The sequence below is a fragment of the Coregonus clupeaformis genome, chromosome 28 (assembly GCF_020615455.1).
Source record: "Coregonus clupeaformis isolate EN_2021a chromosome 28, ASM2061545v1, whole genome shotgun sequence".
NCBI classification, from domain to species: Eukaryota; Metazoa; Chordata; class Actinopteri; order Salmoniformes; family Salmonidae; genus Coregonus; species Coregonus clupeaformis.
In genome coordinates, this window is record NC_059219.1 from 17,729,348 (window position 1) to 17,749,183 (window position 19,836).

Below are 19,836 nucleotides of genomic sequence, written 5' to 3' on the forward strand. Positions count from 1 at the left end.
ACTCCTGTTATATACAATGGCTTGAGACTGTTATGAATGAGTGCACTAAACCGAAAGTGTCATGGGCCATTAAATTCCCTCTCCCCTGAACCTAGATAATGTACAGATGATTTAGGTAATGTGTGTGCACACGCTCCTATAATCAGTTATTTCTGTTCCGTGTCCACCAGGAGGAGGTCCGTCCCACCACAGAGTTGGTCCAATCCCTCATCGGTACACACACCACCCTGGATGTCAAGATGGCCGCCAGCAAAGTGTCACTGTTCACAGGGACGGCCGCCCTGACCCCCGGGGAAGTGGAGGAGGAGGAAGAGGAGGAGGATGAGGAGAACGGGTGAGTGCACAGTGAAGCTCGCACAACAACGTCTTGGAAATCTCAAATGATACGCTATTCCCATATATTGTGCACTACTTTTGTGGCCACTATGGAATCATTTGAGACACAGCCCTAAACTCATTGTTAAAATTGGTTAAAGACGAATTGTCAAGAGTGGCAGCCCTACAATCATTGTTAAAATCTGTTATAAACGTATCGTTAAAAGAGAACCTCATCGTCATTTTATTCTCATGGACTGTCAAGTCCTTGTAATTTGAGTCGCTACATTTCTCCAGTCCTATTCCTTAGCTTTATAGCAAACCAAGTGGCTGCCGTTTTGTTCTTTTACGAAATAAAAAGTGGGCCCTTAAATACAGGCATATAGAAAATGATATCAATTTTTGCCTCTGACTTGTGTTGGTCTCCATCTTGTCTCACAGGCTGACGTCAGGTCCACAGGAGAGCCGAGTCTGGGACCCTGAGACACAGAGAGAGCGGAGGAAGGCTGTCTTCACTGAAGAGGAAGATGATGATGATGATGATGACAGCGAGGGTAGCAGTGAAGAAGAGGGGGATGAGGAAGAAGAGTCTGAAGAAGAGGATGAGGAAGATGATGAGGGGGGAAACAAAAGAGAAGAAGAAGAAACAGTTTTGAAGAAAGAGGCAAAGGACAACACTGAACCAAAAGAGAATCAAGGAATAAAGACCGCCCCTCCGGTGAAGAGACAGAAGATGGAGGAAAGGAAAGCAGAGAAGGAGCCAGTGGTGGAGGTACCTGCCTTTGCAGACAGTGAGGATGAGCTGGAAATGAGTGAGGAGGAGGGAGAAGGGGTGAAGGGAGAGCAGGAGAGTGAAGGAGAGGAGAGTGATTCTGAGGGGGAAGAAGATGAAGATGGTGATGTCAAACCAAGAGACTCGGGTCATTGCTCGGAGGAAGAGGAGGATGCGAGTGATTCAATGGAAGAGGATGACTGTGAAACCAAGGTCTCGGGCAAAGAAAGCAAGAAGTCGAATGCCACCTCCAAAATGGAAGATGAGGAGATGGAGGGAGGAGAGCTGTGCTATGAAAGTGCAGGTAATATTCGGTCTATTCAGCGTAGTTCCATTGTGGCCCCTCCCCCTTGTCTATACTACATCTTCAGTGTCCACAGAATTTTGTTCAAGCCCATCGCTTACAAACCTAATTCCAATAATTCTGCTCTGAATTGAAGACCAAGTTGAGTACTTGAATCAGGTGTGTTAGTGGCGGGCTAGAACTAAAACCTGCACGCTCTGGTGTAAGCAATATTGTAATGTATCCACCTTACCCGTACAGTTGGCTGTTGAATTCCAAATCAACCTAGCCCTTACTCTCTAGGCACTCCTGTAGATCTGACAGGACTGGATAGGTTTCTTGCCTTGTGATAGGATAATCAAATGACCTATCCAATCGTATCATAACATTTAACTTTTTTTTTTACATATCAGATTTACAGGAGTGCCTAGGGGCTAAGGGTTGATTTGGAATTCAGAATGCATGCGTCTTCTGTCTGCCATATTGCTTTCACCTTGTGAATACTGATTGGGAGGGGAAGTGGCCAAATGGAACAAGAACTGAAGTTGGAATCAATAATTAATTTGACCTTTGACCCTAACCCACCAAATGTTTCTCAGGGGCACTGCGGTGGAAGGAGGGTCTGCAACAGAAAGCATCGGAGGCGTTTCTACGGCAACAGCGCGCCGCCCCCAATCTACGTAAACTGGTGTACGGCACAGGTAACGTCTCCTCCTGGGTTTCGGTAACAAGATCGGTTTGTTTTGTTCTTAGAATGTTTTTTAGGCTTTTTTTTTTACGGACATTTTCCCTTTTATCCTAATGTCATGGCGGCTCTTGTTTGTTGAGCACTAGAGTGTATTCATTAATGCACACTGTAGCAAAATGTTTTGCAATGAAAATGAGCGTTTCTTATTGGACAAGTTCAGGTCCTCCCTATTTCGGCCCATTTGCTTCTGTTTGTGCCTAGCCTTGATTTCTGACTGACTACGCTTATTTCCTTCAGTGGCGGAGGTTGATGGTGATGGGGAGGAGGATGAGGAGGAGCTGGGAGGGCTGTTTCGAGTCAGCCGCCCCGAGAAGGGCAAGAAGCATCGTGTGGACGGCGTGGACTGCTCCCGTTTTGACCCCGATGCCGCTCACAACTGGGACCTGGAAGAGGTAAAGGGGGAAACCATATCATAGCGCCTCTTTCCTTTGTCCCATCTCTTTTACTACAGGGTTTATCTTCCTCTGGGACCCCAAGGGTTGCACATTTTTGTTTTAACCCAGCACTAGCACACCTGATTTGGCACTGGACATTTAAAGTGTGGAAAGACCAACAGTTTGAAGAAAGGCAGTAAGTAAGACGTTAGAAGCTATGGATGGAGGCATCCATTCATATTCTGACCTGGGTTGGGGTCAATACAATAATTTATATTCCATCAACTCAAGAGATGAATTACATTTATTGAGAATATTTTTTGTAATTGACATAAATATTGTGTCCTCAGATGCTGGACTCGATACGGGACTGTTTTGTGACAGGGAAATGGGAGGACGATCAAGATGCTGCTACATTGCTGAAGGAGGATGGTAAAGATTTGCAGCTCATTGCTCAATAATGTTTGGATTGTTTTCATGACTTTCTTGGTCTTGTCCTTAAAAGTGCTTTATAACTGCAATCTGTCCCATTTTAAATGCAATCTGTAAAGGTCGACTCCTGTGTGCACATCAAATATGGTAAGCAGAGAGCAATTGAAATTAATTTTACCCAATTCAAATTATTTTCATGTGCTCCGGATATGGACTCATATTCCCAACAGAGTAGTCCCAATCCATCAGGGCTATGTACTGTATATCAGAAGTCCACTGTTCATTATCACCCCCTTGCTAACTCGCTCTTCGTCTCTTTTTAGAGGAGCTATATGGCGACTTTGAGGACTTGGAGACGGGGGAAGTGCACAAGGGGAAAGCTGGCAAGCAGAAGGACCAAGCCAAGGAAGAAAGTGATGATGATGAGGAAGATGATGATGAGGAGGAGAAGCCGATGAAGGTGGACGACGAGACCCAGAAGAACAAGCGTCTGGAGAAGAAACGGCGGCTGAAGGAGCGCTTCGACACGGAGTACGACGACGGAGACGCCACCTACTTTGACGACCTCAAGGAGGAGATGCAGAAACAGGCAGAGGTGAGGGGTCATGGGGTCATAGGTAAATGTTTGATATGACAGGAGGCAGAAGTTTCTGGCCCTGGTCCAATAATTCAGAAATTCCTCCTTTTTCCTTCCTTGATGTAATCACATAAAAAAATGTAAGTATATGTTTTGGGTGGGTATTTTGACACTTCATTTAGACAGTTATGAAATGAGTGGGGGTTCCAGTCAGGTGGGAGCAACAGTGGGAAGGGTGGATGCAGGCAATGTTCCCTAAAAAAATGTCACTGAGCAATTTTCAGGTCTGCTGAGCGCAAACTTGAACTTTGTGAAAATTCTGTGCAACTTCCGGCGTTGGTTTACTGTGCACACTGAGGCTGTACGCGCTTTAAGTTAGTTTTAACAGTGGCCAAGTAGGCTACTGTGGATATTTGATCATAATGTAGGCCTACCATAGTGGCCTACCATAAAAAACATTGGAGAGAAACGCATCCCAGAACATTTTAACATAGAAATAGCTGTTCTATCATTCAGCCTACAGTAGCAGCCAATGTGTGGTCTTCAGTGCCTACATTAAATTAGACTTTTGGAGAGAGAAAAAACATGCCGGACTTGACATTAACCTGTTTATCCAAGGAGGTGACTGAAAATGTTGTTTGATGCAAGAAACCACTTGAATTATTATTCCCATACCATTATTTCAGTGAATCAGATAAGTTATGCTACACTCTGCCTATTGGCTACTTATTCAACACCATCTCAAAATACAACACTTTCCCTTTAAGACATAAAAAAGCTCAGTACCTGACTTGCTTTTCAAAGATGGCTAGAAATGCACACATTTTGTGCTCTTGTTGGAAGCAACCACTCCCCCATTGTTGACTAGAAATGAGCTATAACTGGGCTAAGAACTCACTAACTAGCAAAGAATATGAACAAATGTGTACACGTGGCTACATGCAGCTTTCGCTTTCATCTCAAAACAAGCGCATCTACTCGAGACCGCTCATACTGTAGCCTAAACAGTCCAGTTCAAAGTGAATGGCACAGATCCATATGGCATTGGCTATTTGCATATAGGCCTATTGCAGCTCTGATTGGTTATGGCGCACCGGTCTGTGTAGAATACTGCGGAGTCATGCCTGTCAATGCAATAGAATCCTACTCCAATGCGCTCTGCCTGCAAGAAAATCTCTCGCACAGTTAGTTTTGCATACGAAATCTTGCATAGTTCGTTTTGTTTCGGTATATTACATTGAAAGTGGCTAATATTGCGTTGACACGATCACAATTGCCACAGTAGAGTGAAACGTTGATAGTATTAACTAAAGGGGAAAGTTGAGTGACGTTCAATCTCAGGCTTCTCTGCACGGGCTCATATTTCTTCTGCACGGCTGCGCACCCGCGCACACACACAGCTTAGAGGGAACATTGGATGCAAGGTATTGTCTCCAGTGGGGTGCTTCATATATGTGACATGCCAGGAGTGTTACCACTCAACCACGGCTCTGCGCGTAAACACAGATCTGAATTGGTTGCATTGGTGAGTGATAGGGTGGTAACCTTACTTGCACCTACCCAACCACTAGATCTGTGCTTACATCGAAGAAACAAGGAAGGATGCATTTGGAAATGATTCAATCGGGGTCAAGGTAACATCTTATTATGCCCGAAAGGAAACCAACGTTGTCAGTGGCATTCTGATCAGACATTGAGTCGTGTTCATCAGGCACAATGAGGGGAAAATCAGTCTTGAAACGCAAAACAAAATTGTGCATGCTCTTTTTTAAAATCAACTTACAGAACTGTCAACCTTGGCACTGACACAAAGTATATTCAGTATGTGGCCCATGCGGGATTCAAACCAACAACCCTGGTGTTGACAACACCCTGTTCTAACCCACTGAGCCTTTCATTTCACCACAATCTCTAAACCTTTCTCCTCTTCCTAGCTGAACCGGGCTGAGTTTGAGGACGTGGATGACGAGACACGGGTCCAGTACGAGGGCTTCCGGCCTGGCATGTATGTGCGTCTGGAGATCCCCTCCCTGCCCTGCGAGTTTGTCACCAACTTTGATCCCCACTATCCCATCATCCTCGGGGCTCTAGGCGCCAGCGAGGGCAACGTAGGCTACCTGCAGGTGAGTGACGGGTTAACAAGTCAGGCTCAGTTCCATTTCAATTGAAGAAGTGAAATAGAGTGAATTGGACTTCCAGTTCAAGAACTTAACTCCTTGGCTGTGTCTGAAATGGCATCCTATTAAATACAGGGATGTCCCATTGTGACCAATGTCTCTTTTGCAAGTAGCTCTGATTCACAAAAATGAAGCAAAATAAGGAATTACTGACACAATTATAACAATGAAAGGCGGGAGCATGAAACATACAAAAATACAATTATGGAAAAACATGTAAACAGGTCATGTACCAATACCCTGAAATGTCCGAAAGGCAATTGTGCGTCCAATTGTAGGGTATTCTGAAATTTGTGGCATGTAAAACCTAAAGGCTTTCAAGAATTTCAAGATTTAGCCATTCCTGTGAGCGAGTAAGGTATTTTGTACTTCTGTAGGTCAGGAGCAATGTAGTATGGTAGTTTCTGCACGAGAGCTTTATAAAAGAACAGAAGGCAATGTTGTGTTCTCTGCGTTGCCAATGATGGCCAGCCCACTTTCTGATACATATCACAGTGATGGAATGTCAACTGAACGATTTATTCTATCAAGCGAAAGGCACAATCTATTTCTGTAGAAGAAGCCCAGTTTAATTCTGTTTCTTCGTTAGCTCATCTACATGTTTTAAATGACAACTTGTCATCGATGCAAATGCCAAGGAATTTATATGAGAGGACTTGCTCAATTTGGGCTCCATTCAACGTGCAGATATGGAAGTCTGTGGAGTCAATGTTGTGGGCTCTAGAGAACAGCATATACTTTGTTTTATCCGCATTCAGTACCAGTTTAAGGTCAAGTGCTTTTTGTATGACATTTAATGCAGTCTGTAGATCCGCTATAGCCTGGTTCACAGAGGAGGCAGGAGAGTACAGCACACTGTCATAAGCATAAAAGTGTAGTTTACAGTCTTTCACTAAGGAACCAAAACAGATACATTAGGCTGTCAAATGAGTCAGAAAATCACAGGTTTCAGATTTTTTTCAGGTTTTTGCTTTCACACTTTCTTTTAAATTGAACATCCAATTTTGTTGTTTTTCCACATCAGGAGACCACTTTTGAGGTCTGCGAAAAATCGAAGAAATGTACATTTGAGTGTAGTTACCCTTTTAATTAAACTGCAGGCACCTAGCACTGTTTGGTTAGCTGTGTTTCTGTAGTGCACATGAGATGGAGTTTGCAAAACAAATGGCCACTGGATTGATATCATGATATCATTCTGCCAGGTAGGCATAGGATACTTTGTAGCTAGTTAACATTTAATTGAGAAGGTTTTTTGGGAAAACCTTTCGATCTACCAGAAGATGGTTAGGCCTATCATTAGCATTGCTATATTTTTCCTGTTCCTTAATTGTTTGAAACCTGGATGTTTTACTTCATACCTTGCTTCAAAGTAGCCAATAGCCAAAATCCCACCATAGAAACGTGGAGGCAATTCTTTTTTGAAGACTAGTATTGGTTTTCAAATCAACTTTCTTTCATTGTTTAGCAGCCAAAGGTATTATACTAGTCATATTAGCAACCCCTGATAGTTGTTGCATCTTTAGATCTCCCCTCATTCTTAATTTCTCATCCCATCTGGTAGTTCCTGTCTTGACTGCATCAAATCGATGTAAAGAAGCTAGCTAAGAGAGCCAGCCAGCTAGCTACATGAAAGTAAGAGAGAGAGTAAACATTATTGTTTCTAGTTGAGATTAGTTACAAGTGAAGTGTCCTTTCTTCGCATCAGTTCAAAGGATTGACGAGTGACTGAAGAGACCGCCTGAGAGATGTTTGGGAGAGCCGCACTGATCAGCTCAGTCAGATCGCGCAACTGAAAGATGTAATCTCACGTGGAATTCTCGTCTCGTCACATTTTTGTCAACTAAAATGAAAAGTAATTTTTTTATAGTTCGTTTTTTTCCAGGGCATCTTTGTCTCGTTATTTTCATAGTTTTAGTCAGGACAAATAGGTTGTTGACAAGTATTTTTCATCATAGTTATTATTGACAATTAACACTGCTACTGTCTGCGTAGAAGCATAAGGTAGAGCTAAATTCTCAGAGGTGGCCAGCGTAAATTTCTATTTTGTCAGTGATGGGGCCAGAAACTGACATGATTTGTTAGGGCAGCGCTACAGTGCCTTCAAAGTATTCATACCCCTTGACTTATTCCATATTTTGTGTTACAGCCTGAATTCAAAATGGATTAAATTGTTGTTTTTTTCTCACCCATCTACACACAATACCCCATTATGACTAAGTGAAAACATGTTTTTAGAAATGCAAATGTATTGAAAATTAAAAACATTTAATTTACATAAGTATTTGCACCCATGAGTCAATACTTTGTAGAATCAACTTTGGCCGCGATTACAGCTTTGAGTCGTCTTGGGTATATCTGTATTAGCTTTGCACATTTGGATTTGGGGATTTTCTCCCATTATTCCTTGCAGATTTTCTCAAGCTTTGTTAAGTTAGATGGGGAGTGGCAGTGAATAGCAATCTTCAAGTCTTTCCACAGATTTTCAATGGGATTCAAGTCTGGGCTTTGGCTGGGCCACTCAAGGACTTGGACTTTCACATTCTTGTTCTGAAGCCATTCCAGTGTTGCTTTGGCTGTATGCTTGGGGTCATTGTCCTGTTGGAATGTAAATCTTTGCCCCAGTTGAAGGTCATTTGCACTCTGAACCAGGTTCTCATCAAGGATTTGCCTGTATTTGGCTCCATTCATTGTTCCCTTACTAGTCTCCCAGTCCCTGCAGCTGAAAAGCATCCTCATAGCATGATGCAACCACCGCCATTCTTCACGTTAGGGATGGCGTTAGATGGGTCATGAGCTGTGCCTGGTTTTCTCCAGACATAGCGCTTTGCATTGAGGCCAAAGAGTTACATTTCTCATCAGACCACAGAATATTTTGCCTCATGATCTGAGTCTTTCAAGTGCCTTTTTGCAAACTCCAGGCATGCTGTCATGTGCCTTTTCTCACTCTCTTATAAAGCCCAGATTAGTGAAGTGCTGTAGAGACTGTTGTTCTCCGATCTCAGCCAAGGAACTCTGTAGTTTTGTCAGAGTGGTCATTAGGTTCTTGGTCACCACCCTGACAAAGGTCCTTCTTGCCTGGTTGCTCAGTTTGGTCGGACGGCCAGCTCTAGGCAGAGTCTGGGTAGTTCCATATGTTTTATGGTGCAACGCATCCCAGTGTTGATTTATTTGAACGTTAATGTTTTATTCATTTTTTAACTTGCATCTGTCCCTAATAAATTAAGATCTAAACAAATGGCATTAAACTATTGCTCAAAACAAAGTGTCATTGAGACTAATTGATAATGATAAGTGTAATTTGTTTAGAACTTTTCCAGGTGACTCAAGGTGATCTTTCTCTTGTCCCAGATGCGGTTAAAGAAACATCGATGGCACAACCGGATCCTGAAGACGCGCGACCCCCTCATCCTGTCCCTGGGCTGGCGTCGCTTCCAGACCATCCCCCTGTACCACATCGAGGACCACAACGGGCGCCACCGCCTGCTCAAGTACACACCGCAGCACATGCACTGTGGCGCCACCATCTGGGGTGAGAGCAGTAATGCGCTGTAGTTTTAGTATTTATTTGATTCAGGTGGCACCTTTTTTCCTCCATTGCAACTATTAATCAGAGGGCACTGTCACGTAGCAGGATCGCTAAGTTAACCAGCTATATTTGATGCAAATTCAGATATAGCTCTTGATTATCTGGTTCCTTGAAGAAGCTAAATTGTAAAATATGTTGAGGGCGTAGAGCCGGTTATACCATGCTAATATAACTACATATCTCTATGAAGTCGGAAATATTACATTATTTCAGTAAACTAGCTAAATTGTCTTGCTTTGTGACATGCCCCCCTGGTCAGAATGACATGGATCCTCAATCAACTTACCTGTTTGAATATAGGTAAAATAATGAATAAATGTGAACCCTGTCCTTCTCTGCTGTGTTCCCAGGTCCCATCACACCTCAGGGCACAGGCTTCCTGGCTGTGCAGTCAGTCGCAGGAACTAAGGTAAGAACCACAGAGGCAGGCCACAAAGGAAATAATTACATTTAATCCTTTACACTTGTGGGAATTGGGCTATATGTATAGGGCTGAATTGAAATGTTTCATGCAGAATAAATATGATATGCATAACCATGGTAGAAATTGAAAGGGAACAGTTTGGAGATTATGTGGAAATTATTAGGCCAAAGGTGAGGACACAACAGTTACCTGACACAAGACTGAATCCAAACATTACATTGTTGATGTTATGTGCATTTAACATTTACTGTACTTTTCAGCATTTGTTGATAACGAAATCTGAAATACTCTGCATTCATTCAGTAACATAATAAGAATATTCATGGACAATTTGGGTTAGCAGCCACATACAGTGAATTCGGAAAGTATTCAGACCCCTTGACTTTTTCCACATTGTTACGTTACAGCCTTATTCTAAAAATGGATTAAATTGTTTTTTTCCCCTCATCAATCTACACACTACCCCATAATGACAAAGCAAAAACTGGTTTTTAGACATTTTTGCAAATAAAAAAATTAAACTGAAATCACATTTCCATAAGTATTCAGACCCTTTACTCAGTACTTTGTTAAAGCACCTTTGGCAGCGATTACAGCCTCAAGTCTTCTTGGGTATGAAGCTACAAGCTTGGCACACCTGTATTTGGGGAGTTTCTCCCATTCTTCTCTGCAGATCCTCTCAAGCTCTGTCAGGTTGGATGGGGAGCGTTGCTGCACAGCTATTTTCAGGTCTCTCCAGAGATGTTCGATCAGGCTCAAGTCCGGGCTCTGGCTGGGCACTCAAGGACATTTAGAGACGAAGCCACTCCTGCGTTGTCTTGGCTGTGTGTTTAGCGTCGTTGTCCTGTTGGAAGGTGAACCTTTACCCCAGTCTGAGGTCCTGAGTGCTCTGGAGCAGGTTTTCATTAAGGATCGCTCTGTACTTTGCTCCGTTCATTTCCCCCTCGATCCTGACTAGTCTTCCAGTCCCTGCCACTGAAAAACATCCCCACAGCATGATGCTGCCACCACCATGCTTCACCGGAGGGATGGTGCCAGGTTTCCTCCAGACGTGACACTTGGCATTCAGGCCAAAGAGTTCAATCTTGGTTTCATCAGACCAGAGAATCTTGTTTCTCATGGTCTGAGAGTCCTTTAGGTGCCTTTTGGCAAACTCCAAGCGGGCTGTCATGCGGCTTTTACAGAGGAGTGGCTTCCGTCTGGCCACTCTACCATAAAGGCCTGATTGGTGGAGTGCTGCAGAGATGGTTGTCCTTCTGGAAGGTTCTCCCATCTCCACAAAGGAACTCTGGAGCTCTGTCAGAGTAACCATCAGGTTCTTGGCCACCTCCCTGACCAAGGCCCTTCTCCCCCCGATTACTCAGTTTGTCCGGGCAGCCAGCTTTAGGAAGAGTCTTGTTGGTTCCAAACTTCTTCCATTTAAGAATGATGGAGGCCACTGTGTTCTTGGGGACCTTCAATGCTGCAGACATTTTTTGGTACCCTTCCCCAGATCTGTGCCTCGACACAATCCTCGACACAATCCTCTACGGACAATTCCTTCGACCTCATGGCTTGGTTTTTGATCTGAGTGTGTGCCTTTCCAAATCATGTCTAATCAATTGAATTTACCACAGCTGGACTCCAAGTTGTAGAAATATCAAGGATGATCAATGGAAACCGGATGCACCTGAGCTCAATTTCGAGTCTCATAGCAAACAGTTTGTACCCCACACATACAATTATCTGTAAGGTACCTCAATCGAGTAGTGAATTTCAAGCACAGATTGAACCACAAAGAACAGGGAGGTTTTTCAATGCCTCGCAAAGAAGGATGGTGATTGGTAGATGTGAAAAAGCAGATGCTAAATATCCCATTGAGCAGGGTGAACTTATGAATTATACTTTGGATGGTGTATCAATACACTCAGTCACTACAAAGATACAGGTGTCCTTCCTAACTCAGTTGCAGGAGAGGAAGGAAACTGTTCAGGGATTTCATGAGCCCAATGGGGATTTTTAAAACATATAATGGCTGTGATATGAGAACTGAGGCTGGATCAACATCATTGTAGTTACTTCACATTACTAACCTAAATGACAGAGTGAAAATAAAGGAAGCCTGTACAGAATTTAAAAAAATCCAAAACATGCCTATTTGCAACTAGGCAGAAAATGTGGCAAAGCCATTAACTTTTTGTCCTAAATAAAACATCACTGAGTACCACTCTTCATATTTTCAAGCATGGTGGTGGCTGCATCATGCTATGGGTATGCTTGTCATCGTTAAGGACTGGGGAGTTTTTCTGGATAAAAAAAGAAACTGAATGGAGCCTACAAGAACACCTTTGTTCAGTCTGTTTTCCACCAGACACTGGGCGATGAATTCACCTTTCAGCAGGACAATAACCTAAAACAAGGTCAAATCTATACTGGAGTTGCTTACCATGAAGACAGTGAATGTTCCTGAGTGGCCGAGTTACATATTTGACTTAAATCTATTGCAAGACCTGAAAATGGTTGTCTAGCAATGATCAACAACCAATTTGACAGCGATTTGAAGAATTATGAAAAGAATAATGGGCAAATGTTGCACAATCCATGTGTGGAACGCTCTTAGAGACTTACCCAGAAAGACTCGCCGTTCTAATCACTGCCAAAGGTGCTAATACAAAATATTGACTTGGGTGTGAATACTTAACTAAACGAGAGATTTCTGTATTGCATTTTCAATAGATTTGCAGAAATGTCTAACTTTGTCATTATGGGGTATTGTGTGTAGATGGGTGAGAAAAAAGTTTGATTTAATCCATTTTGAATACAGGCTTTAACCCAATGAAATGTGGGATAAGTCAAGGGGTATGAATACTTTCTGATGACACTGTCTCATTCCGAGACACTGTGTGCTAATGCCTCAATTGGTTAGCTCCGCTGTCTGTAAATAATAGGGCGGGCTGTAGGTTGATTCTGCTGTTACGATTGGATAGCGTGCAGCTGTGCTGTAGGTTAATTCTGCGGCTATGTTCGGGTCGCGTGCAGCTGTGCTCCAAATCAATGATTACTTGGGTACTGCTAGCCGCAAATCTCAGTTTTGGAAGACTTTATGACCAAAGTTCTACCACTTACACTTTTTAGTTAATTTTGCAACTAGTACAATTGTTTACGACTATCATGCACCAGTACTCAGTATGGGTTATTTCTAGTAGCATCTTTGTTTAAGTTGTCCGTTCTCTCTCTTGCAGACCAGTTTCCGCATCGCAGCTACAGGAGTTGTCCTTGACCTGGACAAATCTGTGACCATAGTCAAAAAGCTCAAGCTGATTGGCTACCCATACAAGATCTACAAGAACACATCCTTCATCAAGGTAGGATGCACCTCATAGTATTACTGACATACCAAAGTTCAGCTACGATATGTCTTTTTTGTGGTAGACATTTGAGGCATTTGTTCATCTGTTGTAGAACAGGATAACAGAAATAGTCTAACACTTGGAAAAACTGTGTGTAAGTTATGCTTTATGAATGTATTCATATATAATTAAGGGTTCATAGCAAAGCTGTGTAACCTATTGTTATTCGCTGAATTTTTTCTTTTTTTTTTCTTTGACATGGTCAAATAACTCAAGCATAGATTGGTATCTTATTTTCTAATTTGGCACACAGAAACTAGAGGCCATGAGTAACTTGGTCAAAAATAATGCAATTGATTGGCCTATAGGGGGCGCTGTTGTAAGCACTCACTTAAAGCCTCATATCCGCCACCATGTTTGACCTAGAGACTTGAAACGGTTGTTGTCTTTCCTCATGTAGGTGTCTATCCTCATGCTGAACAAATTTTCCTCAAGGACCCATAAGGTCCGTCGGGATAGATTTCCCTCCATCTTGGGCATTTTGGAAAAACGTATTCTCATGAAGCAAAAGTCAAAATAACACCAAAGTATGCATGTATGTAGGCCAATGGTACATCTCTTAACTTAGTTTGAGAAAAGATAAGGGATTGGTTTAGAGATGGCTGGGTTATTGATAAATCAGGAAATCAGAGTTTAAATCCTTTGTAAATCCACTCCACAGTGGCCTATCAACTTTAAACCTTTTAGGGTCATCAGTCATTACCATGATTAACTTTTTAAGTTTGGAATTGATATCTTCAAAAATAAGGAAACTATTAACAATTGACTTGAACTATGTAATGTTAAATGCTTAAAATAACCATAAAAAATGTTCATTGACTAAGTCATATTCACTCCAAATGTGGTCTTTGGACTCATCACAATAGTCCCTAAAGAATGAGAAAATAACGTTGATGCATTCAAAGATGGCCACACTATACCAGTAGATGCATATTAGCACTAATATGCTAAAAAACACTGAACCAGATTTTACGTGTCCATTTTAAACCACTGTAAATCCACTCCACAGTGGCTATCACCTTGAAACTTGTAATCGCTATCATGGATGTCCCTAAGATGAAACGCACTGTATTTGGTATTGATATCTAAAAAAACAAGGAAACCATTAACAACTAATTCTTTGCATATGTAACGCTAATGCTCAATCCTCTACAATCATCTCCTCATGAACCATACATCAGATTCACTCCAGATGTTTTATTTCGACTCATTACATCAGTCTTCAATGGTTTTGAGAAAAATGTGTTGCTGCATTCATATGGCTGCACTGTACCGATAGATGCACTTTAGCACATTCTAATGCTAAAAATCCTTAAGTCAGATTGACTCCAGATTTGGTTGTTAAGCAACAAAACCGAAATGCGCAGCTATGGGCCAAAACAGATGGGGTTGGCTTAGATTGTTGACATGTAAACTATATTTCTTCAATGTTTAGTCTCTCAAAAACATTGTTACAGTTGTTGGTTAGCTAGCTAGTGAATTTTAGCCATATTAGCATTGACATGAAATCAGTCAAAACACTTCCAAAACAAGACATGGTATCAAGAACAAGATTAAACTAGCTGAAACGAGTCACTTACGATTCCCCAAATGGCAGTTTGTTGGTAGCCATCTGGCCATCCAGAATCACAATAACTCAGACTTCTACCCCATTGACGCGTGCGCATCGTTTTCGTGATGTCAGCTATCCCATCTATAGACTCAATGAATTAGCCTCTAATGAATTTGAGAATGATTAGTTGCTGTATTCAAAGTCAGCCCGCTACACCACTAATGGCCCATATCACACCAGGGCTACAGTGCATTCGGGAAGTATTCAGACCCCTTGACTTTTTCCACATTTTGTTACGTTAGTCTTATTCTAAAATTGATGAAGAAAAAATTACGAATGTAATCAATCTACACACAATACCCCATAATGACAAAGCAAAAACACGATTTTCTATTTTTTTGCAAATGTATAAAATTAAATAAAAACTCACATTTACATAAGTATTCAGACCCTTTACTCAGTTCTTTGTTGAAGCACCTTTGGCAGTGATTACAGCCTCAAGTCTTCTTGAGTATGACACTACAAGCTTGGCACACCCGTGTTTGGGGAGTTTCTCCCATTCTTCTCTGCAGATCCTCTCAAGCTCTGTCAGGTTGGATGGGGAGCGATGCTGCACAACTATTTTCAGGTCTCTCCAGAGATGTTCGATTGGGTTCAAGTCCGGGCTCTGGCTGGGCCACTCAAGGACATTCAGAGACTTGTCCCGAAGCCACTCCTGCATTGTCTTGGCCTGTGTGCTTAGGGTCGTTGTCCTGTTGGAAGGTGAACCTTCGCCCCAGTCTGAGGTCCTGAGCGCTCTGGAGCAGGTTTTCATTAAGGATCTCTCGGTACTTTGCTCTGTTCATCTTTGCCTCACACCTGACTAGTCTCTCAGTCCCTGCCGCTGAAAAACATCCCCACAGCATGATGCTTCCACCACCATGCTTCACCGTAGGGATGGTGCCAGGTTTCCTCCAGACGTGACGCTTGGCATCCAGGCCAAAGAGTTTAATCTTGGTTTCATCAGACCAGATAATCTTGTTTATCATGGTCTGTGAGTCCTTTAGGTGCCTTTTGGCAAACTCCAAGCGGGCTGTCATGTGTCTTTTTACTGAGGAGTGGCTTCCGTCTGGCCACTCTACCATAAAGGCCTAATTGGTGGAGTGCTGCAAAGATGGTTGTCCTTCTGGAAGGTCTTCCCATCTCCACAGAGGAACTCTAGACCGATGTCAGAGTGACCATTGGGTTCTTGGTCACCTCCCTGACCAAATCAAATCAAATCAAATCAAATTTTATTGGTCACATGCGCCGAATACAACAGGTGCAGACATTACAGTGAAATGCTTACTTACAGCCCTTAACCAACAGTGCATTTATTTTAAACAAAAAAGTAAGAGTAAAACAACAACAAAAAAGTGTTGAGAAAAAAAGAGCAGAAGTAAAAATAAAGTGACAGTAGGGAGGCTATATATACAATAGAATAAAGTGACAGTAGGGAGGCTATATATACAGGGGGGTACCGTTGCATAGTCAATGTGCGGGGGCACCGGCTAGTTGAGGTAGTTGAGGTAATATGTACATGTGGGTAGAGTTAAAGTGACTATGCATAAATACTTAACAGAGTAGCAGCAGCGTAAAAAGTATGGGGTGGGGGGGCAGTGCAAATAGTCCGGGTAGCCATGGTTAGCTGTTCAGGAGTCTTATGGCTTGGGGGTAGAAGCTGTTGAAGTCTTTTGGACCTAGACTTGGCACTCCGGTACCGCTTGCCGTGCGGTAGCAGAGAGAACAGTCTATGACTAGGGTGAATGGAGTCTTTGACAATTTTGAGGGCCTTCCTCTGACACCGCCTGGTATAGAGGTCCTGGATGGCAGGGAGCTTTGCCCCTGTGATGTACTGGGCCGTACGCACTACCCTCTGTAGTGCCTTGCGGTCAGAGGCCAAGCAGTTGCCATACCAGGCGGTGATGCAACCAGTCAGGATGCTCTCGATGGTGCAGCTGTAGAATTTGAGGATCTGAGGACCCATGCCAAATCTTTTTAGTCTCCTGAGGGGGAATAGGCTTTGTCGTGCCCTCTTCACGACTGTCTTGGTGTGTTTGGACCATGATAGTTCGTTGGTGATGTGGACACCAAGGAACTTGAAGCTCTCAACCTGTTCCACTACAGCCCCGTCGATGAGAATGGGGGCGTGCTCAGTCCTCTTTTTTTTCCTGTAGTCCACAATCATCTCCTTTGTCTTGGTCACGTTGAGGGAGAGGTTGTTGTCCTGGCACCACACGGCCAGATCTCTGACCTCCTCCCTATAGGCTGTCTCATCGTTGTCGGTGATCAGGCCTACCACTGTTGTGTCGTCGGCAAACTTAATGATGGTGTTGGAGTCGTGCCTGGCCATGCAGTCATGGGTGAACAGAGAGTACAGGAGGGGACTGAGCACGCACCCCTGAGGGGCCCCCGTGTTGAGGATCAGTGTGGCAGATGTGTTGTTACCTACCCTTACCACCTGGGGGCGGCCCGTCAGGAAGTCTAGGATCCAGTTGCAGAGGGAGGTGTTTAGTCCCAGGATCCTTAGCTTAGTGATGAGCTTTGAGGGCACTATGGTGTTGAATGCTGAGCTGTAGTCAATGAATAGCATTCTCACGTAGGTGTTCCTCTTGTCCAGGTGGGAAAGGGCAGTGTGGAGTGCGATAGAGATTGCATCATCTGTGGATCTGTTGGGGCGGTATGCAAATTGGAGTGGGTCTAGGGTTTCTGGGATTATGCTGTTGATGTGAGCCATGACCAGTCTTTCAAAGCACTTCATGGCTACAGACGTCAGTGCCACGGGTCGGTAGTCATTTAGGCAGGTTATCTTAGAGTTCTTGGGCACGGGGACTATGGTGGTCTGCTTGAAACATGTTGGTATTACAGACTCAGTCAGGGACATGTTGAAAATGTCAGTGAAGACACTTGCCAGTTGGTCAGCACATGCTCGGAGTACACGTCCTGGTAATCCGTCTGGCCCTGCGGCCTTGTGAATGTTGACCTGCTTAAAAGTCTTACTCACATCGGCTACGGAGAGCGTGATCACATAGTCGTCCGGAACAGCTGGTGCTCTCATGCATGCTTCAGTGTTGCTTGCCTCGAAGCGAGCATAGAAGTGGTTTAGCTCGTCTGGTAGGCTTGTGTCACTGGGCAGCTCGCGGCTGTGCTTCCCTTTGTAGTCTGTAATAGTTTTCAAGCCCTGCCACATCCGACGAGTGTCAGAGCCAGTGTAGTATGATTCAATCTTAGACCTGTATTGACTCTTTGCCTGTTTGATGGTTCGTCGGAGGTCATAGCGGGATTTCTTATAAGCGTCCGGGTTAGAGTCCCGTTCCTTGAAAGCGGCAGCTCTACCCTTTAGCTCAGTGCGGATGTTTCCTGTAATCCATGGCTTCTGGTTGGGGTATGTACGTACGGTCACTGTGGGGACGACATCATCGATGCACTTATTGATGAAGCCAGTGACTGATGTGGTGTACTCCTCAATGCTGTCTGAAGAATCCCGGAACATGTTCCAGTCTGTGCTAGCAAAACAGTCCTGTAGTTTAGCATCTGCGTCATCTGACCACTTTTTTATTAGCCGAATCACTGGTGCTTCCTGCTTCAGTTTTTGCTTATAAGCAGGAATCAGGAGGATAGAGTTATGGTCAGATTTGCCAAATGGAGGGCGAGGGAGAGCTTTGTATGCGTCTCTGTGTGTGGAGTAAAGGTGGTCTAGAGTTTTTTCCCCTCTGGTTGCACATTTAACATGCTGGTAGAAATTAGGTAGAACGGATTTAAGTTTCCCTGCATTAAAGTCCCCTGCTACTAGGAGCGCTGCATCTGGATGAGCGTTTTCCTGTTGATTAATGGCCTTGTACAACTCATTCAGTGCAATCTTAATGCCAGCATTGGTTTGTGGTGGTAAATAGACAGCTATGAAAAATATAGATGAAAACTCTCTTGGTAAATAGTGTGGTCTACAGCTTATCATAAGATACTCTACCTCAGGCGAGCAAAACCTTGAGACTTCCTTAGTATTTGATTTTGTGCACCAGCTGTTGTTTACAAATATACAGAGACCGCCACCCCTCGTCTTACCCGAGTCTGCCGTTCTGTCCTGCCGATGTAGCGTATAGCCTGCTAGCTGAATGTTATCATTGTCGTCGTTCAGCCACGACTCCGTGAAACATAAGATATTACAGTTTTTAATGTCCCGTTGGTAGGATAACCGTAATCTTAAATCGTCCATTTTATTCTCCAAAGCTTGAACGTTGGCTAATAGGATTGATGGGAGAGGCAGTTTACTCGTTCGCCGTCGGATCTTACAAGGCACCCGGATCTGCGTCCACGATATCTCCGTCTCTTCCTCACGCGAATGACGGGGATCTGGGCCTTGTCGGGAGTCTGTAGAATATCCTTCGCGAACGCCTCGTTGAAGAAAAAGTGTTCGTCCAACGCGAGGTGAGTAATCGCTGTCCTGATATCCAGAAGCTCTCTTTGGTTATAAGAGACGATGGCAGAAACATTATGTACAAAATAAATTACAAATAACGCGGAAAAACACACATAATAGTACAATTGGTTAGAGGGCTGTAAAACGGCAGCCATCTTCTTCCGGCGCTGTTCTATATGGCCCTTCTCCCTCGATTGCTCAGTTTGTCCGGGCAGCCAGCTCTAGGTGATGGAGGCCACTGTGGTCTTGGGGACCTTCAATGCTGCAGAAATGTTTTGGTACCCTTCCCCAGATCTGTCTCTCGACACAATCCTGTCTCTGAGCTTCCTTTTGACCTAATGGCTTGGTTTTTGCTCTGACATTCACTGTCAACTGTGGGACCTTATATAGACAAGTGTCTGCCTTTCCAAATAATGTCCAATCAATTGAATTTACCACAGGTGGACTCCAAGTTGTAGAAACATCTCAAGGATGATAAATCAAAACAGGATGCACCTGAGCTCAATTTCAAGTCTCATAGCAAATACTTATGTAAATAAGGTATTTCTGTTTTAAATTTTTTATAAATGTCTAAAAACCTGTTTTCGCTTTGTCATTATGGGGTGTTGTGTGTGTAGATTGCTGAGGAACATTTTGTATTTAATCCATTTTAGAATAAGACTAACGTAACAAAATGTGGAAAAAGTCAAGGTGTCTGAATACTTTCCGAAGGCACTGTATAAGAACTGAACCGATGAACATGGGGCCATGAAATTTGGTATGTAAACCTTAT

General features: G+C 43.3%; 1 protein-coding gene across 2 annotated transcripts in view; it reads left to right on the forward strand.

The window, feature by feature from the left end:
* Window positions 1-19,836, forward strand: part of LOC121566480 (ribosome biogenesis protein BMS1 homolog) — a 35,965-nt gene that overhangs the window by 8,187 nt on the left and 7,942 nt on the right. For both annotated transcript variants that reach the window (XM_045208664.1, XM_045208663.1), the window contains exons 9-18: window positions 171-334; window positions 757-1,391; window positions 1,970-2,071; window positions 2,356-2,510; window positions 2,843-2,924; window positions 3,248-3,519; window positions 5,436-5,624; window positions 9,027-9,207; window positions 9,615-9,673; window positions 12,910-13,032. In XM_045208664.1, coding sequence (XP_045064599.1) covers window positions 171-334; window positions 757-1,391; window positions 1,970-2,071; window positions 2,356-2,510; window positions 2,843-2,924; window positions 3,248-3,519; window positions 5,436-5,624; window positions 9,027-9,207; window positions 9,615-9,673; window positions 12,910-13,032 — 1,962 coding nt within the window. The remainder of the gene's footprint in view (window positions 1-170; window positions 335-756; window positions 1,392-1,969; window positions 2,072-2,355; window positions 2,511-2,842; window positions 2,925-3,247; window positions 3,520-5,435; window positions 5,625-9,026; window positions 9,208-9,614; window positions 9,674-12,909; window positions 13,033-19,836) is intronic.